The sequence below is a fragment of the Polyodon spathula genome, chromosome 8 (assembly GCF_017654505.1).
Source record: "Polyodon spathula isolate WHYD16114869_AA chromosome 8, ASM1765450v1, whole genome shotgun sequence".
Lineage (NCBI taxonomy): Eukaryota > Metazoa > Chordata > Actinopteri > Acipenseriformes > Polyodontidae > Polyodon > Polyodon spathula.
In genome coordinates this window covers 11,019,188-11,029,721 of record NC_054541.1, presented here as the reverse complement: position 1 = coordinate 11,029,721, position 10,534 = coordinate 11,019,188, and the positions used below count along the sequence as shown (strand labels likewise).

Sequence of the window (10,534 nt, the reverse complement as noted above, 5' to 3'; positions counted from 1 at the left end):
CAGTGCATAATAAAATAACACGATTTTACCAAGTAAACAGAAAAATAAACATCTGAGGATGAGAAGTTTTTATTTTTTGCATTTTTTAATGTCATTCCAGTGTACATCCAATGTGTTCATCATAGGGAGTTGACACAGGAAGATACTGACTAGAATCCATAGCAGTAGATTTGAATATTAACCCTTAAGAAAAAAAAGCACTATGGTGAGTTTGCATACGTTTCCCTCGGGCTATCAGTTAAGCATGCTGTTTTTATAACGGTTTTACTTTGCAGTGGAAAAGTCCTTAAAAACCATGCTAATGCACTAAAAACATACAAAAAGATAAAAACTGCATTGATGCAATACAGGGGAGAGCAGGGGGCTGGGGCTTTGCGTTTAGCCTCTCGCACTCCCTTCTATTTCATAATGATCAGGGGAGCAGACAGCTCTTGACCACAAAGTCCTCCAGAGCAATTACAACAAGGTAGCAGCCATTTTCTTCTCCAAAACCCAGTGGCTGAAAGGGAAAGATGTTAACAGTAAGCGTTAAAGTGGCAGAATGTTGAATCTGGTTTTGTAAATACTGTTCGTGCAGAACCTGTGAATAAAGCAAGCAGAACTTGTGCTTCTATGATCTACATTCTGATGCTTTCAGTATCTCAAGGTAATGGATGTCCACTACAGATTCTAGTTGTCTGGACATATTTAAGTATCTACAGCTATGGTCAAATGTTTTGCATTGCCGAGAATGTTCGGATTGGGACATAATAAAAATATATATGAACATAATTTAGATATTTTATTTAACATGTAATCAAAGAAATTACAAAAGGATATCGCAAAAAAAGTCTACTGGAACCCATCATAGTAGTACAGTATTTCATGTCACATTTCGAAATGTCAAATTTTTCAATTTCAAGTATATGGAAAACTACAAAGCGGTATGTAATTCAATATGTTAACGTAACATTATTCAGCATGTTTCATTTTTGACTTTATGAAGCAAAATGTGTTCATTCTTTAGGGCGATGTAAGACTTTTGGCTACAGCTGTATGTGCAACATTATCCTCAGTGGGGGTGCATAGCCCTGGCGACTTGGATATTGTGGGTGTGCTTGTAACCCCTACTAGCTCTGCTCATCACTTACTAGATTTTGCTGGAGATGCAGAAATGGACTCTGGGAATGGAAAATCTGTTGAGCTGTGTGCCGAGTGAGACAGTGTAAGCGCCCATGTTCTCAAAGATTAGCCAATCGCCAACCTGCAGTTCAGGAAGCTGAGTCTGATTGGATACCAGATCCTCCACTGCACAGGTGGGACCCCAGACACTGCTGGAGTACAGGTGCTGCCCCGCACTCTGCTGCTACCAGGGAAGGAGGCACATAGTCAGGCATCGAAATTAGGAAACAAGGATCCCCAAAAATGCAAGGGTAAAAAAAGCTTAATTCTTGCCCTCTGTACAGTTGTTTATAAATGATTTATGACCAAGTTTAAACACAACACAAAAAGAAAAACAAAACTCTCAATTCAAAACAAATAGGGAGCAACACCAAAGGAAACTTGAACCAAAATAGAAAACAAAAAGAAAGAAAAACGCAGTCTGTATCATTGGAGTAAAACAATGTGGCAGTGAAAGAGTTTTTCATAACCGGACAAAATCTGTTACCAAGCTTGATTCTCTAATTGTATATAATATGCAATTGTGCTGTCCCTTATTTATAATGGTAGTACAGCTGTACTAGCACCTGGAAAGGCAACGCTTGTGAATGTGGATACAACAGGACCAGAATATAAAACTGTTTATACAAATAATTTAACACTGGACGAAGGTCACTGATGTTCTGAAGCCTCATCCACTTACCTTGTATGGAAAAGCCATCTGAGTAAAGTTGCAATGAAAACATCGCCAAAGGAACCGAATCCCCCATCGTTAATGTAGTACTTTACAGACTTAGCGCACTCTTCACCTAAGGGGTCATATAATCAGGTTAAGTTAGGAGAAAGTCTCATATGTTTGGAAAAAGATAAGTTTTAAAACAGGTGCACAATACCAAGTCAGTATGAATACAAATAGCTAATATCCTCTTGGCAGCGTCTTAACCCCATCTGCAATTTTGATCCAAAGTCTTCTCACATTGCTGTAGGTAGCATAACCCCGCATTGCAGGCACCTGCCCACTTGCGAGCAATAATTCAATTTACAGATGTTTAAATAATACAAGGAGATCCTTTCCTTGCCACAAACTGATTCTCATCCATGCTAATAAAAGCCAAAGCAATAAAGGTCGTCAACATGGAATATTCTGGACCCACCTTTAAAAGCGTCCTTGTTCCAAGGGAGACACTTCTTGCCAATAACGTTGACAGCGAGAGTGAAGGCCGAAGCCACATAGTAACAACCGGGCTCAGCGATGATGCTGACCCCACTCTCTGCTGGGAAATGTAGTTCCAGCAACTGGTTTATCACTTTTGCAATCTGGTAAAGAGGTGAAGACTAATTTTATGGCACACACTTAGTTCCATTAAAAGGTAGAGACTAATTTTATGGCACACACTTAGTTCCATTAAAACCTCAAGGGCTGAGCATATCATGAGTGTAAACTGGCACATTATCTGATATTCACTTCCTCAAATGTTACAATGAAATCCTCAGTTCCAGGAAACCCTCCCACTATATCCAGCAATGCTATCTCGTGTGCTTTCACAATTGTTTTACAGACATTTTAAATACCCAATGCAAAGTCGAATTCATGTTTTCGATCCTGGGGCCCGTTTTGCATTTCTCTTCATGCAAAACAGCTTTTGTCTGACCCAAGGGACCAGAGCTAAACAAAACGTTTTACTCCATTTTAAATAGATTCATGACATTGCGTCGTTGTTGCTAGGGGCTGGATAAGATGTGTTTAACAGTGATACCTGGTTAAAAACCTTACCTGACTCCTATGATCTCCACACCCAGCTCTCTAGCCACCTTCAGCAAGTGCCCACATTCTTCCAGGGAGGCTCCAAACTTTATAAGGAGGGGAAACATGGATCCACTATCCACTGTAGCGATTCATAGCACCATCTGTAGGAATAACACACCCACAACGATGTACTCTGGTGGATCAACATCTGCCTCCTGGAAAATGTTCACCCTGCGTCCCGCTTACTTGGCATTTGGGTGGGCTCTGGCCACTTTGATGAGCTCCTCCTCATTGTCGAAGGTCATGGTGCGGAACCCCAGACTGGCAGCTTTTTTGATGTGCAAGGTCTGCTTGTAGGGTTAGCATAGATAATCCTCTCAGGCAAGACCCCCATACCCCTTATCAACTCGAGCTCCACCTGAGAGAGAGAGAGAGAGAGAGAGAGAGAGAGAGGAGGTACACAGGGACTGTCAACACTTCCGAACGACACACCAGAGGAACAGGCACATGCTGCCAGGTACAAAAGGGAGGGGTCAATGGATGTCTGGCTTCTTGAAGAAAATCCTAAACACACGTATCCCACAGCCCATATAAAAGTTTACCACGATAAATGTGGATGGTACTTCTGCAGTTCTCCTATGGTCATTCTATGAATGTACCATAGTATATGTTGTTGTACTATACTTCTCTTGGCTTTACAATGCTTACTTATGCTTAACCATGATTTCACTATGCACTATACTTTGATGTGTTACCAGTTTATAAGGGGGATGCTTTTCCAGATGTTTATAAGCCCCATGTAACCTGGGAAAGAATTTGTGTAAGGAGGTGGGTGGAATGAACAGCTCTGCTGGGTCTAAACATCCTTAAAAAGGGCCTTTTCTGAGCCAAGGGAATGGAAACTTACTTTGCTGGCACATTCGAACCCGGCTCCTAGCCTAGCCAGTGTCTGCACCACAGCTTCCATGGGGTTGCACTTCAATGCGTAGAAGAGCTGCACACGGAGGAGAGCTGCCATCCAACACAGGTCCGCCACAGAGAAGGCATCCTCGTTCCCTTGAGCAGGACATAGAGGTCCCTTTACAAGCGTCCCAAAAATAATATTGCATTTTGATTTCCCTGGTGTGAAACAATGCAGGACCATACAGGTTCTGCCTTTGATGAGGATGAAGTCTACAGCATTGTTTGAAGCGGTGTGTGGAGAGTAGTACTCACGGAGAGAGAAGCCTGCTCCAGTTTGCTCTGCATCAGGGCTAGAGCAGTAGTCTTCTATATATAAAAAAAATTATGCTCCAATCCTAAAATTCTAGGTGTTGCTAAACTTTTGGCTATAGCTGCATATGGATTATACAGTTTCACTTGAAATTACCTAACGTTCTGTCCAAGGCTTCCATTCTTTCTGTCAAGTGGTGTCTATATCTATGATCCACTAATTTCTTTAGGTCAGTCCAACTGCAGTGGTCTAGCTACAAGAAATAACCACAGGCATGAATGAGGCACCAGGAAACATTTTATGAATTGACACTATTTCTTAGTACAAGTGCATTTTGACTAATAAAACACTGCTTACCTCTGCTTACTGTCCCCTCAGGAGTGAGGCACCTGCTCGATGAGTGGAGGAGGTCTATCTTCTTCAGTTCATGTATTTACATAAGTTCAGTCCCTATTGTACATCTAAGACATAAAAGGTGTATCCTGAGGCAGAAAGGGTTAGCAAAGATATAGAAATTGACTTCCCCTTTAATGTGGAATACTTTTTACTGCACAAGCATTTTCTGTGCTTTTTTTCCCCCCAATAATAATAATAATAATAATGCACTCATTATTTCCAGTGCAGTAAACATCCCAACGCGGGGGCTGGTATTGTAAAAACTGTAACTATACCATTGGAACGTGATTTTATTGTTGCTGTGAAAAATAGAGATGTGTTTGAAACAAAAAGATTTTTTGTACATCCCAGGCACAGTGATTTGCAGAAGTATTCACCCCTCTGCAAAGTTTTCACATTTTGTTGGCACCTGAGCGTACTCCACAACGCTTTCAAATTAGACTTTACATGCAGAATCTACACAAACTACTCCATATTGATAAAGCAAAAAAAAGCATGTAGAATATAAATAAGTAAGATTTACAGAGAACAACAGATTAATTTCGATTGCTTAAGTATTCAACCCCTTTGCTACTGCAGCCCTAAATCAGCTCAGGTGCAAATGATTTGTTTGAAAGGTCACAAAATTAGTGAAATGGTTTCAGCCTGTGCGTACTCAAAGCAGTTTAACTTGTAGATGATTTCCGGTATTTCAGGTATAGAAACACTTTCAAGCTGCAACTCCATAATGATCCAGCAAAGCAACCATGAAGATCAAGGAGCTTTCGAAACAAGTCAGGGATAAAAGTGGTAGAGAGGCGCATAGCATGAGAAGGGTACAAGAAAATGTCAAAGGTGCCGATTATCTCTCTCAGCACAGTGAAGTCCATCATTAAGAAGTGGGAGATGCATCATAGCACCTAGACACTACCCAGATCAGGTTACTCTCCCAAACTGAGCAGCCGGGCAACCAGGAAACTGGTTCGGGATGTCGCTCTAAAGCCAACAATGACCTTGAGAGATCTGCAAAATTCTATGTCTGAGATGGGAGTCAGTGTTCACACATCAACAATAATCCGGTCCCTACACAAAGCTGGTCTGTATTGATGGGTGGCAAGAAAGAAGCCATTACTCAAAAAGCCTCATCTTAAAGCACATATTAAGTTTGTGAAAAAAAGCATGTAGATGATACTGCAGACATGTGGGAAAAGATTTTCTGGTCAGATGAGACAAAAATTGAACTTTTCGGTCTAAATTCCAAGCATTACATCTTGTGCAAGCCCAAAACTGCACATCACCCAGTCAACACCATCCCTACTGTCAAGCATAGTGGTGGCAGCATCATGTTATGGGGATGCTTCTCTTCAGCAGGGACTGGGAAGCTTGTCAGGATAGAGGGGAGAATGGATGGTGCAAAGTACAGGCAAATCCTTGAGGGGAAAACCTGTTTCAGTCAGCCAAGACTCTGAAACTGGGGAGGAAACTTTCATTTCAGCAGGACAATGACCTGAAGCACAAAGCCAAAGCCACACTGGAGTGGTTGAACAAGAAGAGAATTAATGTTCTTGAGTGGCCCAGTCAAAGTCCTGACTTGAATCCGATCGAAAATTTATGGCGAGACTTGAAGATTGCAGTCCATTGACAATCCCCTCAAACTTATTATAACTGGAGCAATTTTCCCATGAAGAATGGGCAAAAATGTTACCATACTACTGTGCAAAGCTAGTAGAGACCAATCCAAAAAGACTCATAGCAGTAATTGCTGCAAAAGGTGCTTCTACCAAGTACTGACTGAAGGGGCTGAATACTGCAACCAGTACATTTCATTTTGTACATTTTCTTTGCAAGCTTTGCTGACATTTAACCTCCTCCTCGTATAACAGTGTTCAGTTTAACCACTACAGCTTTGAATTAAAAAAAAAATGTTTGTTTGAAAAAATGTGCATAGATTAGTTATAATTCAACAAAATGTGACATTATTGGTAGGGGGTGAATACAAACCACTGTATATCTGGATGCTTTAGGACCATGGGCGTAAAGGATGCACAGTCCATCTTAGTAAAGGGCAAGTGAAGCCAAAAACTTCATAGATTTTGGGAAAGTATGAATACCCCACAAATTAAAATGTAACCCTCACGCTGTAAATAAGCCAACACTAGATCCCAGTACAGGTACACAATGCATTAACTTTACTATTATTATTATTATTATTATTATTATTATTATTATTATTATTATTATTATATTTATTTTTGGTCAGCTATGCCTCCTTCCCTTCTGAGAATTTCCACTGGAGATTTACAGACTGGATCCCTTACTAACCCGTCAGCTTTCCATCACTAAATCAACAGGTTACTCACATGGAAAGCATTGTGAAGTGGACAAGAGTTCCAGCCATTGCCTTCATCAGTGTTACCACTCAGAACCCTGATGACAGCACTCGCTGAAAAGGTTGTCTAAGTTTGTCTGGTTTTACCTGGATAGGGGATTATTTAATTCACTAATGAGTGAAGCTGTTACGTGACCGAAGGTATGGCTTGAGCAAGTAGTGTGACTGGAATAAAATGGCACAAGGGCACTACTGGAAACACGTAGAGCCAGTAAATAATGTTGCAATAAAGACATACAGAAATCAATAAAGACCCAGAGAGCAGAACTGAATTGCACTGAGACATTTATTTTACTTTGACCAAATGCAAATACAGCAAACACACACCACCAAGCACTAGGGAGCAATATAGAGCAAAAGGGCAGGAGTGGGGGGGTTGAGTAAGTGCTCCTACTAGCCGTGCACAAAGCAAGGAGGGTCAGACTGCGGTTCGACTGCTTCCAGGGCGCAGTGCACAAAGCTCTTGCTTCCAGCACTGTCAGCAATGGTAAACACAGGCTTCTCATTGGAGAAGCTAACATGGGTGGACTTGCTTGGTGATTTTGCAGTTTTCCTTTTGCTTTCTGTGCTTTACCATGTAGCCCTCTCAATGTTCCTTCTCTTTTATCATGGTATGTTGCAGTAAGGGTCAACTCTCTTGGGGGGTACCATGGCTTAAAGTTACAAGTAGATCTTACCAATTAAGGTTTTTTTTTTTTTTAAGGGATCATATAATTTCGGGACTGCATTTTTTGGCAGATATTGATTCATAGATATGAACTTCCCTTAAAGACATCACTCCTGGTTGCTAATAATAAAAAAGGACAACCTTGAATGAAAGGCTGAATATGAAACAAGGACAGTTATCACCAGCAGGGGGCACAGTTGGGCTTACCGTTAGAGAACACTTTTAGCATTAAGGACCCTAGTAATTGGTTGTGTCCTTAGGTTTATCCTGTTTTAAAGTAATTGCTGTTGTTTTTTGAGGAACATGGATGAACCCTGATCTGGGGGCTGTGAGTTAGGAGAGGGCTGGATTGATCTGGCTGGAGACCCCTATTGCATTTACCATTGCTGACATTAACTATAAAACCGTTCACGTAACACACATGAGCCACAAACCCCAGCGGTAAGAGGACAAAATGTAAAATAAAACAAAAAAAATAATAAAATAAACATATCAAAAACAAAACTAAACCAGTTTAACAGCAGTTAAGACAAACCAGAAATCTCTTTCGTAACGCTAGTGGTCCAGAGCTGGTCTTTCCCTTCCCTAGTCAGGTGCAAGAAAGAGGCGGGAAAAAAAGCTAGACAGTGTAACAAATCTAGTGTCACAGTAAACACCAGAGTAACACTATGGGCAACCTTTAGGCGATATACTGCAGATGCTATATTAAATCCCTTATCACAGTTATTGCTAGGCCTTCCATAGACGCTCTTACACTGATCTCAAGTCGTAGTTCCTATGGATCTTGTAAAGCCTATTGCTATATGTTCTACAAGCCCAAGCAAGTAACTGCCTCCCCAGTCATGACAATGAAAAGCACAATTCTGCTCAGTGCAAACCTCCCCTATAGTCCATGAATTCAGTGCTGCAGTCCCAGTTTCATGTGGCCATCACCTTTTCAATGCCACACAAACCCCACCTGCTCCCTGCTGCTGTATGCTTTACTTTTATCCTGATGCCAAATCCTGCACTCGCTTTTAGGGAAAGAAAGCCCCAGCTAACTCACATTTACCATTCTCATATAAATACATAGTAAATTCATACATAATTTAAAAACAAATAAAGAAAAAAAAAATCTCACATTTCAACAGTGTAGCATTTCAGAAAACTCACCTATTAAACCCATTTTGCTTTAATGATACTATGTGACTAATCGTCATAGAAAATGATAAGAGGCAGGGTTAGGAAACCAGGAGACGAGACCCCAAGCCCGCAGTATTTCTTTTAATTGCAGCCTGCTCACTGTACAGGGAAGAGGTCCTGGAGTTGATTTCTGTGTTTAAATCATGCTGAACAGTTTGATTTGCAAGACCAGGAGTTAATCTTGCAAAAGGAGGATTCAGTCCTACAATGCCTTGTTTTTGCCCTTTGTTTTTTAGCTGTGCCACTGTAGTCCTTTCATGCCACCCTCTTCTTCAAGCTGCAGTTCTTGGGAGAGCTTTCAATATTTTCCCGCATCACAATGCTAGAACTACTCCGGTTTAGAACCTGTGTCTGATGGAACTGGGGGACGGAAACAGAGGTAGCGGTGTAAACTATGTACTGAAAAACAAATAAAAGTAGAGATCCACGCCTAGTGTACACTGCCTCCTACTGGTGAAGCTCCACAAGCAGGTGTGCAAGAACTTAGACAGGGCTACAAGTGTCAGGTCAGGGTTTATACTTCCACCCTAGACGTGGAAGGCAGTAACGGCTTGCCTGTATAAAAGTGTTTCAATAATCATTCTCACCTAGTGGGCTGACTGATCTTTCAGGTTCTACCTTAAAGGGTATGTGGGTTTCACCCCACCTGTAGCGGGCACTTTTTGCACAAATCTTAATCCTGTAGCCCTGTTGAACTGGTCTCTGCTCTGGATCTCTCATCTCGTGTCCCAAAACACAGGTTAAGCTAACGTTAAGCCCGCGATAGCTATGGCTAACTGACAAAGTATTGACAAACTCAGCTGAGTTTCCACAAGGCTATCTATAGCAGGTGCAATGGCACGTCCCTGTTGGATGCTCTGCAGGTTTTTACATGCGCTGGCCAGTCAGGAAGATCTGTGTGCAATCACAGGCGGATGTGGGGCAGTGTTAGAGGGGGCTGGGGGCTTGTGGAAGGTTAAGGAAGAGTGTTGTCAGGCGAAATAGCAGCAGTGGCGTTCAATGTTTTTTGTTAATTTGGTTAAAGTTGTCCTCTTGTGGTTTTGTTCGGTTTCTGTCTTTCTTGGTTTGCCGGCATATTGTGGTGATGTTTCGAAGAAGCCGGGGACTCAGGGGCAGAGGTGGGCAATAGCAGGCGAGAATCCGCTTCGGTCCCCTTCCCAACAGGAGCCCTGGTCTCCAGAGCAAGCTGTCAGAGATCAGGACTGCAGAAACAAGAGACCCCCAATTATACAGCAATACATTACTAGATTGAATAGGACTTTCATGGAAATAGAGGGAAATCATTACTAAAAATGTTACTAGCTTAAGAAAACTCATTTTTATTGTCAAAACCAGCTGAATACACCTTACACTTGAAAATGTACAATACCGACAGAAACAGATATACATGTCAAGTATAAGAAGCCCACACAGAATGTGGACTGAATGACTAAAACATTGTGGCTATCTGGTCTACCACACCTGTGATTTCCTGTGTTTCTCCAACGAAGAGGATTCTGTTTCCCTGACAACCACTGCCTTGGTAACCAGCATGTCTGGGTGTTGCTGCTTGGCCTCCTGAATTGCCATGGCGAGTGCCTGGGAAGATAAGAGGGGGCTCAGGAATCAGGATCACATGACCTTCCACATTGAAGCATGTCATTGAGCACCATGTCTGTGGAGCGGGTCCATGACAGGACAGGAGAAGAGCTCTTACCTGGTCTTGATCCACATCGTCATCTCCAGTGATGATAATCCTCTTCTCAATCCTGGTCTCGGAGAACCCGCCTTTCACTGTCTGCAAGATAGTAACACAACACAGGACAAGCACTACTAACAGCA

General features: G+C 41.8%; 2 protein-coding genes and 1 pseudogene across 11 annotated transcripts in view; all 3 read right to left on the bottom strand.

Annotated features, from left to right (window-relative positions):
* Positions 1-19: 19 nt before the first annotated feature.
* On the bottom strand, positions 20-2,083 carry LOC121320225 (antizyme inhibitor 2-like). The gene is made up of 3 exons (XM_041258479.1): positions 1,844-2,083; positions 1,131-1,342; positions 20-499 (listed from the first exon to the last, which is right to left on the bottom strand). Exons 1-3 carry the CDS (start codon positions 1,859-1,861, stop codon positions 457-459), a joined length of 273 nt encoding a protein of 90 aa, XP_041114413.1. The 5' UTR covers positions 1,862-2,083; the 3' UTR covers positions 20-456.
* LOC121320190 lies at positions 1,946-4,281 on the bottom strand (annotated as a pseudogene).
* A 2,851-nt stretch (positions 4,282-7,132) lies between these two features.
* si:dkey-178k16.1 (band 4.1-like protein 1) overlaps positions 7,133-10,534 on the bottom strand; it is a 39,768-nt gene continuing 36,366 nt past the window's right edge. For all 10 annotated transcript variants that reach the window (XM_041256744.1, XM_041256743.1, XM_041256741.1 and 7 more), the window contains 3 exons: positions 10,410-10,490; positions 10,175-10,291; positions 7,133-9,915 (listed from right to left, as the gene is read on the bottom strand). In XM_041256744.1, coding sequence (XP_041112678.1) covers positions 9,910-9,915; positions 10,175-10,291; positions 10,410-10,490 — 204 coding nt within the window. In that variant the 3' untranslated portion in view covers positions 7,133-9,909. The remainder of the gene's footprint in view (positions 9,916-10,174; positions 10,292-10,409; positions 10,491-10,534) is intronic.